General features: G+C 36.5%; 3 protein-coding genes across 4 annotated transcripts; 2 read left to right on the top strand and 1 right to left on the bottom strand.

The window, feature by feature from the left end:
• The first annotated feature begins 642 nt into the window (after positions 1-642).
• Positions 643-13,177, top strand: LOC21407415 (probable E3 ubiquitin-protein ligase ARI7). The gene is made up of 15 exons (XM_024166367.1): positions 643-916; positions 2,022-2,146; positions 2,529-2,634; positions 2,785-2,875; positions 3,328-3,500; positions 4,277-4,381; positions 4,465-4,553; positions 5,331-5,438; positions 5,671-5,761; positions 5,883-5,972; positions 6,608-6,655; positions 6,797-6,868; positions 11,202-11,301; positions 11,383-11,509; positions 12,529-13,177. The coding sequence occupies exons 1-15, from the start codon at positions 734-736 to the stop codon at positions 12,800-12,802; spliced, it is 1,782 nt and encodes a 593-aa protein (XP_024022135.1). The 5' UTR covers positions 643-733; the 3' UTR covers positions 12,803-13,177.
• Positions 13,178-15,411: 2,234 nt separating this feature from the next.
• Positions 15,412-19,145, top strand: LOC21407412 (pentatricopeptide repeat-containing protein At1g20230). Of its 2 annotated transcripts, none has more exons than XM_024166375.1 (4): positions 15,412-16,392; positions 16,516-17,955; positions 18,450-18,660; positions 19,112-19,145. In XM_024166375.1, the coding sequence occupies exons 1-2, from the start codon at positions 15,441-15,443 to the stop codon at positions 17,823-17,825; spliced, it is 2,262 nt and encodes a 753-aa protein (XP_024022143.1). In that variant the 5' UTR covers positions 15,412-15,440; the 3' UTR covers positions 17,826-17,955; positions 18,450-18,660; positions 19,112-19,145. The 2 variants fall into 2 exon arrangements, with proteins under 2 accessions (XP_024022143.1, XP_024022144.1); XM_024166376.1 differs by lacking the exon at positions 19,112-19,145 and adding an exon at positions 18,959-19,110.
• On the bottom strand, positions 19,110-22,235 carry LOC21407411 (calcium-dependent protein kinase 24). Its single transcript, XM_010099170.2, has 8 exons — positions 21,729-22,235; positions 21,320-21,443; positions 21,063-21,206; positions 20,821-20,973; positions 20,495-20,610; positions 20,248-20,415; positions 19,407-19,640; positions 19,110-19,285 (listed from the first exon to the last, which is right to left on the bottom strand). The coding sequence occupies exons 1-8, from the start codon at positions 22,233-22,235 to the stop codon at positions 19,115-19,117; spliced, it is 1,617 nt and encodes a 538-aa protein (XP_010097472.1). The 3' UTR covers positions 19,110-19,114.
• Positions 22,236-23,678: the final 1,443 nt, after the last annotated feature.

Below are 23,678 nucleotides of genomic sequence, written 5' to 3'. Positions count from 1 at the left end.
AAAAAAGGAAAAACCCACCTACATATCCTAAAGCTCTTTTTATTTACCCAAAGATAAAAAAAAAATATATATATTTCTTTTTTTTTTTCATGGTGGAATCTTTTGGAGTGTGTGACCATAATACATCTTATATCTTAATTTTGAAATGTTTAACATTAAATAACTTTTTTCAAATATGTGATTCCGTAAGTAATATTTTTGTAAATATGGTCATCCTAACTATTTTTCTCTAATTTCTCTTTTGAAATATTTTATAAAATATGACCTACCCAAACAATTTTTTCCCTTCAAATACTTCCAATTACTTTTTTCCATAAGTACCCAATAAATAATTCAATGGATAATTTATAACAATAAAAACCTATTATTATCTTTAGATATGCTTTACTAAAATAATTTTTTTACTAAAGTCAACACTTAAAATAAATAATAAATAAAAAAACCTAAACTTTTAAAAGGAATTTTACATTTCCATATTAAAAAAAAGTTAAAATACTTATGCCAACTAGAATAATTAAAGGATTAAATTGCTAATGACCGTAAAACAATAAATTAGTATAGTTAACTGAGAAGAGATATTGGGAAAGGGAAAAAATGAAATTCCAAAAAAATATATATATAGTAAACCCCTCGACAGTTTTCTGATTACATTTTCCTCTTTCGCCCAGTTTCTCGGCAACGCACTCCCGACCGTCGCCTAGGGTTTCGTGCTGGTGAATTGTCCACTCCGGCGATGGACTCCGAGGACGATATGCACGACGCTAACGACATGGAGTCCGTCGACGAGGACGACGAGGGCTTCTACAGCGACGAAATGGGCTTCGACTACTACTGCAGCGACGACGACGCCGACGTCGACTACGTGGTCGAGGACGACTCCGAGGACTTCGAGAGGATCCAGTCTCGTCGCCCCGAGGTGATTCCGATTCCTTTTTCTGCTCAATTTTTGCAAGTAGATGATCTTCTAGTTTGGTTCCCGAGAAAGCTTGAGAAAATTCAGGAAATTTACATGCTTGATGATCGCGAGCATTGCTATTTCGATTTACATTCTGAGTTTTATAAGTAAATGATTATGGAGATTTCAATTAGTTCTGTTTCTCTTGAATTAAGGGTTCTACACTGGTTTCTTAATCTAGAACCTTGGAATTTCAATTGTAAAAAAAAAAAAAAATGAGGAAGGATTTGAAGTTCTGTCTAGTTATTAAGAAGCTTGATCATTTGATATTTGATGAATTTAGATTTTTTGTGTTAGAGATCTTTGCTAGTGGCTGTGTATAGATATCTGATGTAAATTCAGAAACTTTACTTATGTATATGTGTGTTTGAATAGATGATCCCTAACAATGTGCTTATTCATTATTTATTTTGGATAAGAGGCGAACTTTCATATACAAAAGCAATACATTCTGACCAAATACTTGGCCAAAAGGACAATACGTTCTTAGAGCGGCCAAAAAGTAGAAGAAAAAACCCGTAAGCAGAAGCAGACCGTATAGAATTTGCGACCCGTAAACATTCTTCCAATCTAAAAGGATCAGAGAGAGTGGCTATCCTAAAAGTTTTGTCTGCCGATGCTCAAAGAGATGCTGATTATTTAACTCTTCCAAATTCTGTTCCTGTTTGAGACGTCTGCCGTTTCTTTCCATTCCATCCGAGTCACCACAAAGCAGCTAACACAATAATACACTTCCACAGTGGTTTTTTTTTTTATTTTATTTTATTTTTTCCCTTCAAATTCTTGTCACGTCGTAATGAAAACCTATCTGACATATGTATGGGTTAGGACGTAACACCAATAGATGAATTACAAAATTTAATTTTAAAATGGTCAATTTGAAAAATATTTGATTTGCTTCTTTTCGAGGAGTTCTAATATGTCAACAATCTCTTGTTTCTTTGACATGAAAAAAATTCAAGCAGTGCAATTTTCTATTAGTTTTAGTGCTCATTAGTAATTTCTTGGTTTATCAACCCCATTTTTTTTTTGTTTCCTCCAATTAAATGTCTGCTATCTATTTCAGAATAATTATATTATCTTGAAGGACTCAGACATAGAACAACGACAAGAGGATGACATTACAAGTGTATCAACTGTTCTTTCTATTTCACGAGATACTGCATGCATCTTACTCCGACATTGTAATTGGTAAACTACCGTTTTATGGCTGCTGATTTCTATAGTTCATATTCATGTGTTGTCTTGATTATGGATATATAGAGCACTATTATCTTGCCTCATTTATTATTTATTGTAGTTTGCAGTATTTCACATGATATTCTGCATTTCTTTTTTCAGAAGTTAAGAACTTCTGTAAAATCTAAAGTTTTTAACCAAGACCAAATGATAGTTCTCTCCATTACAAGATCTTGGTTTTAGGCATCACAGCTGGGACTTTATGATGCTACTACAATAACGTGGCATATCATTTCTGGCCTTGCAATTTCCATTTATTTGTTTTATATGATAAACTACTTCTCTCTCTTGTTCTCTCCTATGTTATTGTTTTAAAGAAAGTTTGGTCTCGCAGGAGTGTAAGTAAAGTGCATGAAGCGTGGTTTGCTGATGAAGAACGAGTAAGAAAAGCAGTTGGTTTATTGGAGGAGCCAGTCATTTGGTTTCCCAATTATAGAGAAGTAAGCTATCTAGATATTCATTGTGACTCTTTGGATCAGATGTTGTTGTTGTTATGTATGTGTTTGTTTGTTTGTTTTTTTTTTCTTCCTCCTCTCCATGCCATACATTGATCATGATATCCTTTGATTCCACCATAATCCATTCTGCAGCTTACTTGTGGCATCTGTTTTGAATCCTTTCCTCGTGGTAGAATTAAATCAGCTGCCTGTGGTCATCCTTTCTGTAGTGCTTGCTGGGCAGGTTTGTTTCACTTCTTTCTTTTGGATTTTAATTTGCTATATTTAATTCATTTGTTTGTTCTGCACTGATTCAGAATGCAGACCGGGTAAAATGCAAAATTTTTGGTGTTTTTGGTTGTTGCTCAAAATTTTGTTCATGTTATTTACTATATAATGCTTCTGTTATTCCTCTATTGTCCTCCCCAATTTGAGTGTTGTGCATAGATTCTAATTTTCTGTCCTTTTAAATGACAATGTCAATTTTAATTTTTGCACGTTTTGTTGGTATTGAGTTGCTGTTGATTCACATGATCTTTAGTAGCATTCACCTATTCTTTCTGCTATCATGCTTTTACCTCCCCGTTTATATTATATGCCAATTCCCCCTTCTTCCCGACCCCATTTTCTGTACCCCTTTTTTTTTAAGGAGCTCACATGTGTCTTTCTTCTGCCGTTCGTTACATATCATGATAGGCTACATCAGTACATCAATTAATGATGGTCCTGGATGTTTGCTGCTGAGGTGCCCGGATCCGTCTTGTGGCGCTGCTGTTGGTCGAGACATGATCAATTCGTTGGTTTCTGATGAAGATTTGAGGAAGTACTCTCGTTACCTTCATAGATCTTATATAGAAGACAACAAGAAGGTGAGTTAGATAGTTGCATCAACATTTGCATCTACAATTGTTGAGAACACCTCTTTTGTGCCTTTTTTACGTTGGGATATCAGCTTGTATTTGAATAGAAACCATATGTGATGGTTTTTATTTATGCTGTGCTGTTCAATAATTCCTATTTCTTTTCTGTGCAATAATTAGGCCTATATTTTATTTATTTTGTATGCATAAACGACGGAGAAAGCAATTTCTTGATGAAGTTAGCAGGGATGTCTTGTCCCATATTTGCATAACATCAAGTTCTTGTTCCAGCATACACTTATACAGTACGCTAATATGGCCAAAGTTCTTTACCGGTTAAAATTGAACTAAAAAGAAAAAAATTGATATGAGGTTATCTGAATTGAATGGTGGCATGTATCTGTTAATTCTGTCTCATGTTGTTTCTTTTCTTTTTCAATGTGTTGAAGTTCAACTCCCTAGTCTTTTGTTATCCAATGCTTAATCTTGTGCGTGTGTCATGTTTATAATCAACTTGCTCTTGACATTTTCTCTGTTTTTTTTTTTTTTGGGTCTCTCCCCCTATTGATATATATTTGGAACTTTTTTTTTTCTTTCTTTTCTGGCTGAAGCTATAATGTATATTTAATGATTACTGATTCATCTGTAATGGTGACTTTTTCAGTCATCTAGTTCGTTGGATGAATCCCACCTTCATTTCACTATCTATTTAATCTTTTTTTTTTTTTTTTGAATATTTTGATAGGAATACCTAATCTTTTCATTTTTTTCTGCCTGTAATCTAGACCAAGTGGTGTCCTGCACCGGGTTGTGATTATGCTGTAAATTTTGTTGGTGATAATGAAAACTATGATGTTTCATGCCTCTGTACTTACGGATTTTGCTGGAATGTAAGTATCTTAAAACTTTCCCCCTTTTCCCCTCTTTTTCGTTACTGTACAGTGTCAGTCACTATATTTTGTTGTACCTGTAGTGCACGGAGGAAGCTCATCGTCCGGTGGACTGTGTCACTGTAGCAAAGTGGATTTTGAAGAACAGTGCTGAGTCTGAAAACATGAACTGGTAATATTTGTTAGGGAAAATTCGTGAAATGAAGACTATAGAAGACAAATTTTAAAGAAGCATATTAGAGGTCCTGTGTCTGTTTTTGTTGTGTTCTATAACACTGTTGTGCTCTTCGTTTCCGAGTTCCATGTTGATTATCTATTCTAAACATGGTACTCTCCTAATATCAATTAGTATTGGGAGAATTCATTCTTGGTACTTGACATAGTGACTTCATTTTAGAAATGGCTTATTCATAACAGATTAAAAAGTAGTCGCCATAATAGAATATGTTGCTCGTGGATGTAAAGACTGAATTCTTTGGCCAGTTCCTGGTTGACTTGTCTTCCTAAGGAACATCAACTAGAAACATTACCAGCAGATAATGAGTGGGACTGAAAAATTGAATCATGGCAAATGCTAAGCCATACAATATAGTTCCAGAGACTCCAAAAGCTTTAAAAAAGACAGCAGCGGTACTACTGGAAATGATCATGTTACTTTGATATGAAAGTGTACAAATAGGTTTCTTGATTTTATTCAACAAAATAAGATATTATTCCTGCACTGATCAAGAAATTCAATTTTGAAGTTCAAAACCATTGATGAAAAGGACTGATGCTATCTTTGTTCCTTCTGTTTGAAGAAAGGATTACAAAGAATGAAAGAAAAAAGCTATGCAACTTGAGAAATAAAAAATTTACTTATCTTTTTCTTTTTTTATTTGAAAAAAAAACTTCTGAGTAGATTTGATGTGCAGTTCCTTGTTTTTTTTATTTTATTTTTAATTTTCAGGATACTTGCTAACTCCAAGCCATGTCCTAAGTGCAAGCGGCCTATCGAGAAAAACCAAGGGTGCATGCATATGACATGCACACCCCCATGTAAATTTGAATTTTGCTGGTGAGTTTGATATTCAGTAATATAGATTTATTGGCGAAGTTAATGTCCTGAATTTTATTTCTTGTTAATTATGAAAGTTTGCTGATACTGGATGAGAGCAATTTGTTTTGTTATTCTTAAGTAACTTGCTTGTTATTTAAATTTTTTATAACTACCCTAACTTCTTATTAATTTTTTTTGATAATCTGAATTAATACATGTGTGGGAAATGCTTTTTTCCAAATATGTGCAGGCTGTGTCTTGGAGCATGGGCAGATCATGGTGAGAGGACAGGTGGTTTCTATGCTTGTAACCGTTATGAAGCAGCTAAGCAAGAGGGAGCTGTACGGAATCTAATATTTTCTGTTTGAAATTTTAGATAATAATTAGCTGGGTTCTTGAACATTGTTGCTGTCTTTCTAGAATAACTATTTTTTGTTCTAAATTTCTTTTTGGTGCTTGTAGTACGATGAAGCGGAGAGAAGAAGAGAAATGGCCAAGAATTCTTTGGAGAGATACACTCATTATTATGAACGTTGGGCGAGCAATCAATTGGTATCCCCAAGTTTTTCCCTTTTTTTCCCCCATATTTTGTATACTATACCAGGGATTTAAATGATCACTTCCATTCCCTTTAAATGGCGTTATTTGTTTTTGCTTGAAAAATGGTGTTAGTTGCGTTAGGATTTTCATTTATTGGAGAGAGCATTTTTGTCATGATTTTTTTGGGGCTTTCATCATTTCATGCATGTTATGTATGTAACAGTTGTTAATATATAGTTCATGGTCCATGACAGCACACTCCCTGAAAAATTTTCTTCTTTACCCTCTTCCTAATTTTCGTTTTCATTGTATTTTGCCTTCAATAAGATGTTGAAAGCTGAGTTTTTTACTTTTTCTTTAAAGCTGTGCTTCAATAAGATATCATACCTTCCTTTATGCTTTGAGTTGATCTTAACATTTTTAAGGTAAAAACGCTGGAATTCTTGAAGAATAATGGACGGCGCAGATCGTGTGTCTAGTGTGTTTTTGTGTTTTTGAAATAATGCCTGTGCGTCCATTAATCCTATGTGAAATAAGTTATTTAGGCCGCGAGAAGGAGACTAAAATAGTTATACTTGTCCTGTAAAAGCTTATGGTGCTACTTCCACTTCAATCCACTTTTAAAAGTCTGTGTTCTTGTTTGGCAGTCGAGGCAGAAAGCACTTGCAGATTTGCATCTAATGCAAACTGTCCATGTAAGTACAAACTTCCATGCAAGTGTCTCCTAATCATTACACATCACAACCATGTGATTATGTTTGTGCTTTTTGGCTAAATGTTACCACCGGTTGCAAATAGCTGATTGATGGAATCTTGGGTTGTGTATTTCCCCCCAGATGGAGAAGCTCAGTGAGACACAAAGCCAACCTGAGTCACAGCTCAAGTTCATTACAGAGGCATGGCAACAGGTGAGTTATCAAGATTATTGTTATGATATATTGGATGAATTTCAGCCTGAATGGTCAGGTCTTCAGTTTACTCCCACAAGATCTGTGATTTGAACCACCTCATAGGCACCTGAATGACAAATGTCATAGTTTTCTACCTTTAAAAAATTGTAGGGTTTGGCGGAAGGCTCCAGTTTCTAACTCGGACTCACAAAGTGGGTTCGGGGGATTTTTGGGTATAAAAAAAAAAAAAAAAAGTACTATGGAACTTAATCAATGTTTTGTGTGTGTGTGTGTGTGTGTGTATTGTAATAAAGTTTTGCTGGAGTTAGAGCTATAGCCACCCTAATTAATCCAGTTGATCATACATTATTAAATCCAAATGATGATTTCATAATCAATCATATAGGTGTGAAATGGTGTCTTTTCTGAAGTCAAATAGACCTTGAAGGTTTTAGCACATCCTTCTTCTATCATGTAAATATAGGGTGATGACCAATGGAAAGAGTTTAAAAATAGATTCATGAGCTATGGAATCGGATAAATGTCTGTATCGAACAGAGGGGGCAGCTCATATAAGTGCAGCACACTTGGGACTTTATTATGATTTCTATAATATTTGTTTTGATTAGCAGTAGAGATGATATGGGTAAATAATTAGAGTAAGGCCCCTTCTTTTTGTTCTTGGGATGGAATTTTTATCACATGTATGTGCCTGGCATGCCTCTGGGATGTCTTTTTTTGGCATTGAATTTTTATCACATGGAATTTTTTCCTCTCTTCTCTCATTGGTTCTACATCTGCGTAAAAACCATTTTGTCAGGGCTAAATGCCTTTCTTTGTTAAAGTAGGATGTGATTATGGGAACTAGTGGGAATTCATTTATTCATTCATTTATTTGTGAAGGAGGGAAATAGCATATTTAATAGGATGTTTAGTAAAGTATAGCATATTTTTTTAAAATAGTAGATTATATCATAATTTGATATTTTAAGATTTAAACATTATTAAAAAGCCAAAAATACCCTTAAGCTTCCCACACCTCTTCTTCTCCCTATAGTCAAGTCAACCATGGCCTGCTCCGGCGACCGGCGGCCATTTTTCGATGACCATTTTCTAGCATCCGGAGACATTTTTTCGGCGGTTGGCCCTGGCGACCGGTAAATACCATATATACTGGTAAATACCATATTTACCATATTTATTTGAAAATTCGGCGACCGGCTCTAGTGACTGGTAAATACTGTATTTATCGGTAAATACAATATTACTGGTAAATACCATATTTACCATATTTATCCTAAAATTCGGCGCACCAGCTCTGGCGACTGGTAAATACACAGTATTTACCAGTAAATACCATATTTACCATATTTATTTGAAAATCTAGCCACCAACACTGACATCCGGTAAATACCGAATTTACTCTTAAATATCATATTATTGCGAAAATCCGGCCACCGACTTCGGCGACCGTTAAATGCCATATTTACTGGTCGTATTTACTAGTAAATATAGTATTTACCAGATTGGGAATCAGATTCAGTGAAGTATTTATTAGTAAATACAATATTTACCATATTCAAACTTAAATTCAGTGAAGTATAAATACAGTATTTACCATATTCAAACTCGAATTCAGATAAGTATTTACTGGTAAATACAACATTTACCAGGTTTGAAATTGGATTTAGTGATGTATTTATCTGAAAATACAATATTTACTCAAAACTCAAAAGTAATAAACAAAATTCACAAACAGCTAGAATCACCAAAAATTACTTGGAAAAAAATACAATGCCCAAAATATACAAACACATAAATAAAAAACAAAAGAAAAAGGTTGTTGGTGGTCGACTGGATCTGGTCTGGCTTGAAGGTGGCAATTCGTCTTGCCAGATTTGGTTCCCGAAAAAGGTGGTGATCTCCTCCATTGTCACCGGACCTTGGTCAGAGTTGGAGGCGATTTTGTAGAGATCAACAGCAAGAAAGCGTTCTAAAAGAGAGAGCGAGAGAGAGATAGAGAAAAAGAGAGACCTGGGATGAAGAGAGAGAAAGCAGATCAGCTGACGACAGTCGCTCTTGACGGCGCCAGAGAAGACAAGCGCTCGACTTCGCGATCATCGGCAACATTCCTGGTGATCATGGCGATCTCCTCTGCCGGATCTGGTTTGAGGTCCCACCGGAGAGAGTGCAGACGATTGGCGGCGTCGACTTCATTGCCAAAGCAAAAGCCGAAGTTTTCCAGCATTGATGGCTGCCCTCCAATATTTCTGAGCTGACGTTTGCCGAGAAGATGTTCAAGGAGAAAACTCAAGAGGCGCTGCCTGAATTTCTAAGCCGACGTTCACTGAGAGGACGTCGCGATTTGAAACGCACAATTTGGAAGTCACCGCCGGAGATCGTTGAAGTCGTTGAGAGAGAGAGAGAGAGAGAGGCGCTGCCTGAATTTCTCTGCCGATGTTCACCGAGAGGACGTCGCGATCTGAAACGCACGATTTGGAAGTCGCTCGTTGAAGTTGTCGAGAGAGAGAGAGAGAGAGAGAGAGAGAGAGAGAGAGAGAGAGAGAGAGAGAGAGAGAGAGAGAGAGAGAGAGAGAGAGAGAGAGAGAGAGAGAGAGAGAGAGAGAGAGAGAGAGAGAGAGAGAGAGAGAGAGAGAGAGAGAGAGAGAGAGAGAGAATGAAATGGCTGGTGAGAGAGAGTATTGCAAAACCCTAAAAGAAAGGGTAAATTTTTAAAAGATTAATTTACTTTAAAATATAAAAATTAAACATATGCTATAATTTACTAACATTTAAAAAAAATGCTATTTACTTTAAACATAGATATAAAATATGCTATATTGTGTATTTTCCCATTTATTTTTATTTGTGCGGAAGGATGCCTGGTGTGGTGAGCAATCTTCCTCCATCACTTTTCCTGGTTGTTCAGGCTGCCTAATGTTCAATCTGCCTCTATGCCAATATTTGTTCGCTCTCTTGACAATTGTTGTAATTTGAAATTTGGTTAGACGGAATTCAAATGATGTAGTTGGAGGATTTGAACTCTTTTCTCCTGGCTCAGGAGAAATTTTTTTTTCTGAAGCATCTATTCTGGACAAAAGATTAGTCATGTGATCCTCCTTGTAAATCCTTTTTTGGAATGGGGTTAAGGTGTTTGCTGGTTTGGTTTTCCATAAGAGGCTTGATACGTGTGAAAGGGTTCAAAGAAATCAATGGATCACCTGGTGTGATTTGTGTAAAATGCAGAGGAATCAATTGATCACCTGTTTCTCCATTGTTCTGTGGTTAGGATCCTGTGGAATAAAGTTTCCCGCGAAGCTGGTTTTATATGGTTGTTTCCTGCTCAATGTAATTTAATGTTTTTGGAGAAACCCATCAGTTTTGCATCAAGTGATGGCTAACGTGGAAGAGTGTTGTAATTTCTCTGATTTGGACGGTTTCGATTTTGAGGATGGACGCTTTTCATTTCAATTTTATTTATTTATTTTCCCATTTATTGTTCGGAAAAAAGGAATATGTGAAATACTTACAGGATGCATTAGCTCAATGTAATTTAATGTTTTTGGAGAAACCCATCAGTTTTGCATCAAGTGATGGCTAACGTGGAAGAGTGTTGTAATTTCTCTGATTTGGACGGTTTCGATTTTGAGGATGGACGCTTTTCATTTCAATTTTATTTATTTATTTTCCCATTTATTGTTCGGAAAAAAGGAATATGTGAAATACTTACAGGATGCATTAAGTCAATTCAATAATGCATTAAGTCAATTCAATAATGCATTACATTAATTATATTCATTTACTAAATATATATATATATTATTTTCTTTTTGAAATCTGATTTCAATTTATTAAGTTTTATTATTTTCTTTTTTATTTTTTTGTAATATTAATATATTTGATTGTATGTGTGGGGGTGGGGGGGTTTGATTGTATGTGTTTGTCACTTTTCAATTTTTAGTTTTCTTTCATTTTCATTTTTTGTTTTTTATTTTTTTGTCAGTTTTGTTTCTTTTGTGAGGACCTGTTGTCCTCGATCCCTTTGTAATTGATTTTTTTTTTTCTTTTTTTTTTTTCAATAAAAGACTGTTACGATCCCTTTGTAATTTTGTAATAACCTGTCACAATTTTCTTGGGAGATGTTTACTTTATCGGTGTGTTTCAATCTAACCCCGCCTTTTAAATCTGTAAATCTCCAACTATATTATGATAACACGACCTTCGTTTTCTTTTCTAAGTAATCCTAAATAAAATTGTAAACACATTTTCTCGGGCATTATGATGAAATTGTGTTCCATTTTTATAATCAATCCTGAAATAATCATATGGTGCCCCTTTTGCCCTTTCGCAGATAGTTGAATGTAGAAGAGTGCTGAAGTGGACCTATGCATATGGGTTCTACCTACCCGAGCATGAGCATGCCAAGAGACAGTTTTTTGAGTATTTGCAAGGTATAAATATCTATGGACTATTCTTTCAAAACTGTAACTGAATCGGAATATGGTGCTTGACTGCCCTTCCTGTGAGCGCAGGTGAGGCAGAGTCTGGTTTGGAGAGGCTTCATCAATGTGCAGAGAAGGAACTACAACAGTTCTTAACTGCTGATGGTCCATTGAAAGAATTCAATGACTTTCGTACAAAGCTAGCTGGACTTACGAGGTATGTACCATCTACAAATCATGCTATGTTTAAATATATTTTGATTTTCTTTGTAAACTGTGAATTTCCTTTCTCTCTAGAAAAAGGATGGGACCCTATGGATATCAAAATTAGTTTGGGGGTGTTGACGTGATTAGTTTCGGTGTCACTGTAATATTAGTAAAATACATGGGGCGTCACTGTAATAAGCCCTAGTATTTGTAATGGGGTTTTCAGGGATTGAACTCTGAATTTTCTCCTCAGTTTCGCTAAGCTTTGATCTTCAACATGTAAACTCTTTTGCCTTGGTGTTGGTAACGAGGGCAGAATGATCTTAAGTGAGTTCATTTATTGTTCTCATGTCAAATTCATGTCTCAAAATAAGTGACTTGTTTGCCACCTCCGCAATTCCTAGACCAGCCACAGCTGATCTGTAAGCAAACTGCTGCGACAAATCTAGTTGGGCCCATGTATTATTGACAAGCTAGGCTCTGCCATGCACCACCAACGCAGCCACATCGAGTAATTTCTATTGTGGTGGTTAATCACTATAGAATTGAATTAATACATTATAGAACAAGTTGAAGATGAGGGAGAATTACTTTTGAGACTGTTAGAATTTACGCTTTCAATGGCTCTGGAGAATTGCAAATGTCTTTGTTAGGGGTATTGTTTCCATCTAGTTTAGCCTAATTTACTGACTTTGACTGCCCAAAATCTAACCTAAATATGTGGGTGTCTAACACTTGTTATTTCTTCGAGATGTGTCATCCCATTTTGATGCAGTCTGCTTGGGAAGGTTGTCTTACTGTATTGCATTTCAAAGGAGTTCAACTAATTAAATGATTTTGGAATTGGGATTTTTTATTACAGTACCCATTGCTTTGATTTGTTGATTTTCATGCTTTCTTTTGCTGAGAATTTGTTTCCACATTCTTAACAATTTTGCAATGATTTTGGTAGTCCTGGTTTTTTTCAGAATGTGTATGCATTTCTTTTCCAATGGCATGCCATCAACAGTTAAATCCTTTATGCAACAGGGTGACAAAAAATTACTTCGAGAACCTAGTTAGGGCATTAGAGAATGGCCTATCAGATGTGGACTCCCAAGGGGCTTGCAGCGGAACGACGAGCTCAAAGAACATAGCTGGATCCAGCAAAGGGAAAGGTGGTAGGGGAAAGGGAACCAGTCGAACTGGTGGGTCGAGCAAAAATGTAGACAATTTGGGTGCAGGCTTTTGGTCCTGTGATTACTGTACATTTTCCAATACAAAGCCTGCGACGACATGCGCAGCGTGCCAGCAACGCCGATAGGGTATCTTCTCATAAAATGGTTAAACAATTGGATACCAAAAAAAAAAAAAAAAAAAAAAAAGGAAGATACCTTAAAAAAGGACCCTCCTTTGAAGTTTGCACAGGAGTTTGATGGATCCTTGGTGTCCAAGTCCATGTTGTCATGTGTGAGTGAGGTAAAGAAACAATTACGGGAAGAGACGTTGGCCTCTTTTGTGATCATGCGTGTTGGTGTGGACACCATATTAGCATTCTGTTCTGTGTATAGTGAAACACGTCTGTGTACCATGATCTGTGGATTGGGTTTGTGCAAACCAGCTTTTCGTTTTGTTTATATTATAAATGTATCATATGTCATCGATTGCCTGAAGTTAATGCAAATTTACTTGTTCCCCATATTCACTTACACTAACAGACTGCATGAGAAATTTAGTCATGCTTGTTCCATAGCGCAAGTTGAGTGTTTAAATTGACAGAAGTGGCTGGAATTCAATTTACAACTCTATTACAAGCACACTCAAACAAAACTAGATATGCAATTTTTTCGATGGAGGGTATTTCTGAATTCTGATCAGATGCCTTTACGCTTCAATTGTAAGCTTCATTAGCAATAAGATTCATGCTTAAAGTTTAAGAAAATGAGAAATGTGAAAATAATTTTTAATCATTTTCTATTTTCTTCACAAAAATTATTTTTATTGTTTTTTGTTTTCGTTTTTGGTTTCAAAGCATTTGCAAATCAAACGCGAATTAGAAATCAGTCTCGTTGTCTCAAAAGACGTGCATAAACATTCTTAAAATCAAATGAAATCATACCAAATGCGTACATTGTCGTCAATGCATTAGCTCATCTCAATTCTCTATTGAAGAATGAACCTTGCAAAATCATTCACATAAAAAACCCTTGTACAATATGTTATCTTACTATACATATATATATTTTTTAGCTTCCTTTACGATGCATTCTAAAATTTTGACCCACTGGTGGAGCAACTGTTTTTTACTGTTAGATTAATTTTTCAACGGTCAGATCTACAGTAGGAGCAGTTTTATGTGGCGCATTATAAATTTTTATACGGACTTGCACATATCTAATTGTTAAAATTTTAATCTAACAGTAAAAAAACTTTCTCCATCGGTGGGTCACGAATGAGAGATGCACTGTAAAGTTCTTATTTTTAATTTTTTTAAAGCGAAGAGTTAATTGCCAAAAGTTTTATTTGTTACAAAATGGATCGTCAACCGTTAAAAACTCAAATACTTAAATGTTCAAAATTTCTAATTAAATTTATTTTTAGTTCCTAAACTATAGGTCAAATCTCATTATGCATTAATGTCTTTTAAAACATCCCAAAATGAATCTTCAATCTATTAAATTGTCCCAAATTAATATTTTCGTTCATCCGACCCTTAAAAATCTCAATAAAAATATATACCAGTTTTCCTTTTCTTCCTAACACTCTCCTACTATAACATAGTTTTAATTCTTACTAACCACACATGGTCCTCACCAGTGGCGAAGCTAGAATTTTAATTCAGGAGGGTCTACACTAAAAACGTAAAAAATACTAATAAAATTAACTCCTAATATTTTTAGATGAACAGTATATATGTATAGACAATTGAACATACTTGAGTAATAAAGATTTTAACAAGTAAATTAGATAATAACAACTATTTAGGAGGTATATATGAGAAAATAGTAGCTGCAAGTGTCAGAAGAAGAAAAAAAGATCTTTAAGTATACATGGCACATTTGAATGAATACATATTACTTCAATAAGGGCAAATTAGAGAAAATGTGCGTGTGAGAAAGTCATAATTGAGAGTGTTGTTTGAAAAAAATTCTTAAGTAGGGACACATTTAGAGAAAAAATATTTTAATGTGTCATTTTTTATATAGCTTAGATTATATCCAGAAATATTTTAGAAGAGACAAATTTGAAAGAAAATTGTTTTCATAAGAATAAATTAGAGAAAAAAAAAATCAGTTAGGTACAGTTAAAGTATAAGATTTAATAGGAAAAGATCAAAAGAACAATAAGAAATAAAATAATTTGAGATTGGATTTTGTGAGGATATATTTAAAATTTTTATTGATAAGAGGGCCATATATGAAATTTTTTTGAGAAAACATATACTAAAAATTAAATATAAAAAATTCAAGCCCCCTCCGCCACTGTTCTTTTCTTGTTAAGATTTGAATTTAAAAGAATGGATGGATGTGTGTAAATAGAGTGGCTCTGCTATATTTCACACTTAGAATAATACAAAACTAAAAGCAAGCTTATATACAAGAGTTTGTCTAACGGCCATATGCTACAGCCAACGGTTATAATAACAGTTCTGTTCATTTCACATTCAAATTTTATTATAATAAAAAATTTTTAAAAATAAATAAATTTAATTTTTTTATTATAATACAAAAATTTTATATAAAATTACATATAACTCGTATTAAAAACTCAGTATTAAATATTAATATCCTTCTCTGTTTTCTTTTTTTTTTCAACTGAACTCTGTCACAATTTAGCGGCTAATGACGTGGCACGACAAGTATGAGGCGGGCGCGGGTTTTTGAAAGAAACAAAAGTTTAGTGAGAGAAAGACTAGAGAGAGAGAGAGTAGTGAGAGAAAGACGAGAGAGAGAGAGAGAGAGATGAAAAGGCGAGGCCTGCAGTTGTTGGAGCAAATATTTGATCATCTGAATTCTCCTTCAACTCCTCCATCACTCACTCGCCAACTCCACGCTTATCTTCTCAAATCCAACAGTGCCCAACTCTCGACCACTACCAAACTCCTCTCTCTTTACGCCAACAACCTTTGTTTCTTCGAAGCCAACCTCGTCCTCGACTCCATTCCCAACCCAGACCTCTTCTGCTTCTCCACTCTCATCCACGCCTCTTCCAAACTCGGCCGCTTCTCCTTCTCTCTTCGCCTTTTCTCTCGCATGTTGTCTCGACAAATCTTTCCCGACGCTTTTCTCTTTCCCAGCCTTGTCAAGGCCTCTTCTGGATTACCCTCCTTGGAAGTTGGAAAACAGCTTCATTCCTTCGCATTCCTATTTGGGTTTTGCTCAGATTCCTTTGTTCAGTCGTCGTTACTTCATATGTACTTGAAATGTGATCACATTTGGGATGCGCGCAAACTGTTTGATGGAATGCCTCAACGAGATTTGGTCGCTTGGAGTGCTTTGATATCTGGGTATTCTTCCCGTGGGCTAGTGGAGGAGGCGAAGGGGCTTTTTTATGACATGGGGATGGGCGGTTTGGAGCCCAATGTGGTGACGTGGAATGGGATGATCTCGGGTTTTAGTCGTAGCGGCTCGTGTTCGGAGGCGGTTGATATGTTTCGGAGGATGCATTCAGAAGGCGTTCCTCCTGATGGGTCTAGTGTTTCTAGTGTTCTTCCTGCGATAGGGGACTTGGAGGACTTGAACGTGGGGATCCAGGTTCATGGTTATGTTGTCAAGAGGGGATTCGGGTCAGACAAATGCGTGACCAGCGCGCTTATTGACATGTACGGGAAGTCTTCTTGTGCGCTGGAGATGTCGCGAGTTTTCGTTGGAATGGAGGAAATTGATGTCGGCTCCTTCAATGCTTTTGTTACAGGCAATGATGTCTCATATTATGACCATACACCAATATGAGTGAATGAATGTTCATAAATCAAGAGTTTTATGTTCAAAATGAATGCTTTCATCCATACTGATATTTTTTTCTTTGATTACACAGGGCTCTCACGGAACGGTTTTGTTGAGGATGCATTGGAGGTATTCAGGAAATTCAAACGCCAACAACAAGCAATGCAACTGAATATCGTGTCGTGGACATCCGTGATAGCTTGTTGCTCTCAGAACGGGAAGGATATGGACGCGTTGGAACTCTTTAGGGAGATGCAGCTCGAGGGCTTTAAGCCTAATTCAGTCACAATCCCGTGCATGCTTCCTGCGTGTGGCAACATTGCGGCACTAACGTATGGGAAGGCGGCTCATTGTTTCTCTCTTCGAATGGGAATCTTTGACAACCTATATGTCGGTAGTGCGTTGATCGACATGTATGGGAATTGCGGGAAATTGCACTTGTCTCGGCTTTGTTTCGATCAATTGCCCGTGAGAAATTTAGTTTGCTGGAACGCCATTATGAGCGGATATGCAATGCACGGAAAGGCAAGAGAAACCATTGAGATATTCCAAATGATGCAGAAGAGTGGACAGAAACCCGATTTTATCAGTTTCACTTGTGTTCTATCCGCTTGCAGCCAGAATGGCCTAACAGATGAAGGGTGGCATTACTTTAGCAGCATGTCAAAAGAGCATGGTATAGAAGCGAGACTAGAACATTATGCCTGCATGGTGACGCTTCTTGGCCGCTCAGGAAAGCTTGAAGAGGCTTATTCACTGATCAATAAGATGCCCATGGAACCAGATGCTTGTGTTTGGGGGTCTTTACTAAGCTCTTGTAGAGTGCACAATAATGTTAGTTTAGGTGAGGTTGCCGCTGAAAAACTTTTTGAGTTAGAGCCGAGAAACCCGGGAAACTACGTTATTCTTTCGAATATTTATGGTTCGAAGGGTATGTGGAGCCAAGTAGATAGAGTGAGAGATATGATGAATCAGAAAGGTCTTAGAAAGAATCCTGGCTGCAGTTGGATTGAGGTGAAAAACGAAGTGCACATGCTTCTTGCAGGGGACAAATCACACCCGCAAAGAATCCAAATTATTGGAAAGCTAAATAAATTGAGTATGGAGATGAAGAATTCGGGTTATTTTCCCAACTTTACCTTTGTGCTGCAAGATGTTGAGGAACAGGACAAGGTGCATATTTTGTGCGGGCACAGTGAGAAGTTGGCAGTGGCATTCGGGCTGCTGAACACCCCTCCGGGATCTTCCTTGAGAGTAATTAAGAACCTGAGAATCTGTGGTGATTGTCATGTTGTTATAAAATTCATATCCAGCTTTGAACAGAGAGAAATTTTTGTCCGAGACACCAATCGCTTCCATCATTTCAAAGATGGACATTGTTCTTGTGGGGATTATTGGTGACTAATGACCCTGATTCCAGTCAGAGATTGCTGTCTCACAAAATGGAGTATTTCATGTCATGAAGCCGTACGTGCTGCACAATGTCGAGATGAGACAACTCAAGAGAAAGTACATGAGTGGCATTATGAAGGTGGTGGACCGAAACTTTGTGTGAATACTTCCATTACAAGATCAAAAGCACTAAAAATATCATAATAGCTCATGTTTTATTTTCGTAAATATATTACAATTTACAAAGCAAGAAAGGTTTCTAGTAAAACATTTGGAGATAAAATATGATAAAATAAAATAGTCCGAACTCCTATGCTCTTATCTTTTATGCCTAGCATTAGCTTTTAATTCTCATTTCTGATTTCCATCAACATTATTGTATTAGCTTGCTTCTATTGAATTGGAACCTTCCTACAATAGAACAACACACCCGTCAGTTGAAAATATACCACATTTTAAATAATTAGAGCTTATTCGTAAGCTTGTTGGGTCCTAAGATACTCCTGGCCATTTGGAACTAATGTGCATCTGAGTATGCAGTTGGAATAAGAACTTTGGTTTGCTTCTTGCAATTTTGTAGTTTATTGGGACTTTCATCTTAGTTATGCTAAAAGTTTTGTTCTTTTTTATCAGGCTACCGTATCCATTTGGGGCATCATTAATAGGATGCTCTCAGGAAGGAAGTTCAATCTACTACGAAGTTTGGACTTATTTCTTGCGAGTCACTACTCACTCTGGCACGGCTCATAAGTCTGCAAGGTAACAGACATGCCTTGGAAGGGCGTCGTTTGAAAAAGATGAGGAAGATATTTCAAAGGCATGCCTTAGAAGGGTGTAGTGACAAGTAAGGCCATCTTTTCATGTTAAATGAGGAACTAGAATAAATCATTAAATATGAAAGGAAAAAAAAGTTTTTGGTGCACATTATATTGTCAAAACCATTAATTCTTTATCCAAATTATTATTACGTATAACGATTTTGAGTTCCTGCTGTTTTTGAACCCGATTCAAATGCCTCATACCTATTGTTTTCTGTATTGTCGTTTGGCATTTGGAAGAAATTCTGAAACAAAGACAATAGAAGTAAAATCTGTCTTTCCTCTTCAAGAGAAAATCACTTATGTTCCTCTTGTATTGGACAGAAACTTGGTTGAAAAAGGATAAAAGTTTCACTCTACAAAAGTCCACTCATGAATCCAGTTGGTTCCTTCTCTGTGACATTTTCTTTTACGACGTTCGTTGTCTTCGGGAAGATCGAGGAAAATGTTTTAAGCAGCTGATATATATATTTTCAGGGTTCACAAGGGAGAAGACTTTAAACTCTTTGGCTGCAATGATTTGTCTTTGACTTTGAACATTTTGGAGCTAAGCGCATTTAGCAATGCTCTAGAGTATTGTCGAGAGCTCATTTTCCAGTCCGTGCCAGTTTTCATCATCACTTTGAACTCTTCATAACTTATTTTACCATCCTGTATGCAAAAATCAAAACAAATGAATGATGATCATCAAGGGAGTTGAATCCAATCGCACACTCTGATACTAATATTTGATCTTAGGATTGTGAAAACAATATGGCGATCGGAGCATTACCTTATCCAAGTCGACGTCAAAGAGGATGTCACGAATCACCTGATCATTGTTCGGATCGAGGTTGTCGTCAAGCAAGGCTTGTCTCAACTCTTCGAACTCGATATACCCACTTTGGTTCTTGTCAAAATAAGTGAAGGCCTGAGAGAGATGTTCATCTCTGCCTATCCTTTTCAAGTGAACTGAAGCTGTAACAAACTCTTCACAACTCAACGTGCCGTTTCCATCTGCATCCGCCTTTTGAACAGAAGACAAGGAAAAAGAAAATGTCAGGTGTGAGGGACATGGGACTGCTTCATAATGTTAAGAGATGCATTTATGTAATACATAATGTAAATATTAAAGGAAAATCACAAAATCCTCCCCTAGGTTTAAGTGAAATTAGATATTTAACCTTGGTACTCTTAAGAAAATTTTGAAAACAAACATCCCTTTCAACTATCAATCCCTTTAAATTTGAGTGGACTTAAATTTTAATTCACAAAATTAGACAAGATGCCAAGTTTATCTCGAAAATTCGTTTTCTTCAAAACTATTTCTAATCTTGTTTGACCGAGTCTTCGCATCGGGGTGGAATTCTCAAGTGATCAGCAATATGAGGGGTATTTTTGTAATTCTACAGAATTCAGGGCTCATGAACGAACGCTGTATGTTCCACTTGAACCCATGACTGGTTTTTATTTTTTTTAAATGAGCTTCAAATTTGTGGTGTGCTTATATTTTCAAAGGAGATTGGACAAGAGCATATGAGTCAAGATTCTGTCAAATGAATATGTTTTTTAGCTTCTGAAATTATGTGGGAGGAAAAAAAAAATGAAAGTCTGAATTAGAACAATAAACTCACTGCATCTATTAACATCTGCACATCAGGATCAGTAACACTGTGACCAATCAAATGAAATCCATCTCTGAGTTCTTCAAACGTCAAGTTCCCGTTTTTGTCAGTGTCCATCGTGTCGAAAATCCGTTTGATCCCATCTATTTGCTCTTCTGACAAGTTATCTGCCACCACCTAAAGCGAAGAGAGAAACCGTTAATTAACATTACACAATAACAGCGGAAGAAGAAATTAACGGGTTTCAAATTCTTACTCTAAGAACTCTCTTCTTAAATCTGTTCATCAATGAGAACTGCTTGATCCTTGTTCTGACATTTCCGCAGAGAGAAACGTCGGGGACATGATCCGTGTTGTGTATCCAAGGATGTTCTTTCGTTTTGTAACATGTAGGGAATAATAGACAGTGCACATCAGACGTCAGATAAAAAGAAGAAAATGCTGTTCACCAAAAGTTATATGTTTATTCTGATTTCTAGGTGCCTAGCTACATCAAAAATCAATCTTTCAGGCATTAAAGTCCTGATCGAATGACGGTTTCTTTTTGTTTTTCTACATAGAAACGTCGTAAGAAACGCGTACCAAGGACTTCTTCAACAGTCAACCTGCTGTAAGGATTAGGATCAAGCATACTCTTCACCAGATCTTTTGCTTTCTCAGAAACTTTTGGCCAAGGATCCCTCTCGAAATCAATGCTACCGCGGACAATTGCATGCGCAATGCCTTCCTCCGTTTCTGTACAAGTTAGGCCAAAACAGACAATATCATATCAAATATAGATGTGAGTCGTTATTAAAAGAGAGTTTTTAGAAACAAATAATTACCGGCCCAGAAAGGAGGAACTCCACATAGGAGGATGTAGAGGATAACCCCGGCACTCCAAACATCGACTTCCGGCCCATAATTTCGTCTTAGTACCTCCGGAGCCATGTAATATGGACTACCAACAATTTCACTAAATCTATCACCTAGCAAATGACATATTGTAAATAATTAGTAATTTATCATGAGCCAAATTGAAGGATACAGTTTAGCTAGAGTAATTTTGAAGGCATTTTCTTTTGGTCGAGGAAAATTTTACCGGATTTGAAGAATATGGAGAGGCCAAAATCAATTGCCTTGAGTTGGGAATTTTCACAGCCATCTTTGAACAGGAAATTCTCTGGTTTCAGGTCCCTATGTATCACTCCATGTTTATGGCAAACCTGTACATGTATGTCAAGTGTCCACATTCATATGAGAGATTTTTTTTTTTTTTTTTTTAAAGAAAATTTCTTTTAATTAAGGATTTTGATCCAGAATTTTTCTTTTTTTTCTGTAAAAACCCAGTTTTCATATTGTCCTCAACTTGTAATAAAAACTTTTTTTTTTATGTCAACTTCTAATTTTCGATATATCAGAATTTTTTTTTTCTCTTTAGACACCTAACAAAAAAACAAATTCCAAAAAAAAAAAAAAAAAAATCATCCAAGAATCAACAAATTAAATACCTTGCAAACTTCAAGCATGGTCTTGGTAATCCTTGCGGCGTCGCGTTCGGTGTAATGCCCTCGGCTGACGATCCGATCGAAGAGCTCGCCGCCTTCGCAAAGCTCCATTACGAGATAAACCGCCTCCTTGTCCTCATAAACCTCCTTGAATGCCACAATGTGCGGGTGCTCCGGCAGGTGCCGCATAATCCGCACCTCCCTCCGCACATCCTCGACGTCCACCTCCGTCCTCAGCTTGCTCTTCGATATCGTCTTGCACGCAAAGGCCTCGCCGGTGTCGACGGCGACGCACCGGTACGTGATCCCGAACTCTCCTCTGCCTAGTTCCTTCCCGAACAGGTACTTTGCGTAGACGTTGTCGCCGGTGGGGTCCTCGATGATGGAGATCGAGCGGAGGATGTTCCCCGAGTGGCGCATCAGCTTTCCGAGGTCGAACTCGGGGCCATCCACCGCGCCCCGCCGCTTATGGAGCCCGGTTTTGTCGGCCACCGACACGCAGCTTCCCATTTGGAAGGATTTAGTGAGAGAAAGAGAGTTTTTTTAGAGAGAGAAAATTGGAGGACTAATTTTGGGGGAGCAAAATGATTGATCATATTGTTGGGGAAGTTTTGTTTTGAAAAACAGTTAGATTGGAATTGGATCTAAGGCGTCCCGCCATTTTCTTGGGGTCGTTTGTTTGGTTACCGTTATGTCTTAACGTCAAGAAGTCTGTTGGGTGATACTCTCACATACGCATTAAAAAAGTCTTGGGATCCGTTACGTTTGTCTTAACGACGTCACAATGTCTTAGGTGAATATAAGATAATAATATTATATAACTTATAAAATACACCAACAAATAGATGAAAAGTGCTATTCTGATAAGGTCATCTTATCTGCCCTTGTACGCATAGCAAAACAAAAACAAAAACAAAAAAAAATGTGGGAAAATTACACTTTACCCTCTTTAGTTTTCTTTTTTGGGCACACACATTCCTATGCTTTTTATTTTTTTTTAATTTTTTAGAAAAATGAGAAAAATACCACTTAAAGTGTATATATGGGTTTGAATTTTTATACTTTACTTTTGATTAATTTCATGTGATTAAGTTATACTTTTATACTAATATCATGTGATTAAGTTAAGTTATACTTTTAACTTAATAGTATAAAAGTATAAAAGTTCAAGAGTAAAGTATAACTTAATCAAATAACAAAAAAAAAAAAAAAAACTAAACAACGTAAAAAACTAACCTAAGCTAAGAATCAACATATATATATATATATATAATTAGTCAGATTTATGACATATATTATTAACACAAAATAAATATAAGTTTGAGGAACAAATATAAACAGCTAAGATTATTAATAACCTAAGAAAAAACCCTCGTCTAACATTAGACATTAAACAAAACTAATATGTTCTAAGAATCAACATGCCCACAACAAAATTGTATTCTCTAAACATAGTTAACAACTAACAAAAGAAGAAATGCAAAAATTTAACAAAAGAAGAAATACAAAAAATCATACCTAAATATGAAGAGCAGAAGGCGGCTCAAGACGGCAGGCGGTGGAAGGCGGAAGCAAGGCAAGACGGCGAAGGTGGGAGAGAGAGAGAGAAAGATAGCGGATTCTTTGGGCAGAGGCAAGGCGAAGATGAAGGCAAGATATATATATATATATATATATATATATTGTTAGGATATCCTGGTTGAGTCCACATTGTTAAAGTATGGGCTTAGCATGTGGGTTTATAACCATTTGGGCACCCTCTCCCTACAAACTAGCTTTTGGGGATGAGTTCTACCCAAGGGTTATAACAATTGGTATCAGAGCATGCTCCTCCTCAGGCCCACGTTGCGGAAGGGGCGACCTGTGGAGGGGCGACCTGGAGAGGGGCGACCTGGAAAGGCCAGAGTGGGCCATCCAGAGTGGGCCGCCGTGGACGTCGGTATCGGAAGCGGG

The sequence above is a fragment of the Morus notabilis genome, unplaced genomic scaffold (genome assembly GCF_000414095.1).
Source record: "Morus notabilis unplaced genomic scaffold, ASM41409v2 Scaffold212, whole genome shotgun sequence".
NCBI classification, from domain to species: Eukaryota; Viridiplantae; Streptophyta; class Magnoliopsida; order Rosales; family Moraceae; genus Morus; species Morus notabilis.
Note: the sequence above shows the minus strand (reverse complement) of the source record. Positions and strands in the feature narration are given on the sequence as shown.

Bases quoted from the DNA above. Each gene is read 5' to 3' on its own strand.
- LOC21407412 (XM_024166375.1), top strand. From the start codon at position 15,441: ATGAAAAGGCGAGGCCTGCAGTTGTTGGAGCAAATATTTGATCATCTG. The intron at 16,393-16,515 runs GCAATGATGTCT...TTGATTACACAG, and splicing joins CTTCAATGCTTTTGTTACAG to GGCTCTCACGGAACGGTTTT.
- LOC21407411 (XM_010099170.2), bottom strand. From the start codon at position 22,235: ATGGGAAGCTGCGTGTCGGTGGCCGACAAAACCGGGCTCCATAAGCGG. The intron at 21,444-21,728 runs GTATTTAATTTG...ATACATGTACAG, and splicing joins CCATGCTTGAAGTTTGCAAG to GTTTGCCATAAACATGGAGT. The intron at 20,611-20,820 runs GTACGCGTTTCT...ACAAAACGAAAG, and splicing joins GACTGTTGAAGAAGTCCTTG to AACATCCTTGGATACACAAC.
- LOC21407415 (XM_024166367.1), top strand. From the start codon at position 734: ATGGACTCCGAGGACGATATGCACGACGCTAACGACATGGAGTCCGTC. The intron at 4,554-5,330 runs GTAATATTTGTT...TTTAATTTTCAG, and splicing joins GAGTCTGAAAACATGAACTG to GATACTTGCTAACTCCAAGC. The intron at 5,762-5,882 runs GTACGGAATCTA...TGGTGCTTGTAG, and splicing joins CAGCTAAGCAAGAGGGAGCT to TACGATGAAGCGGAGAGAAG.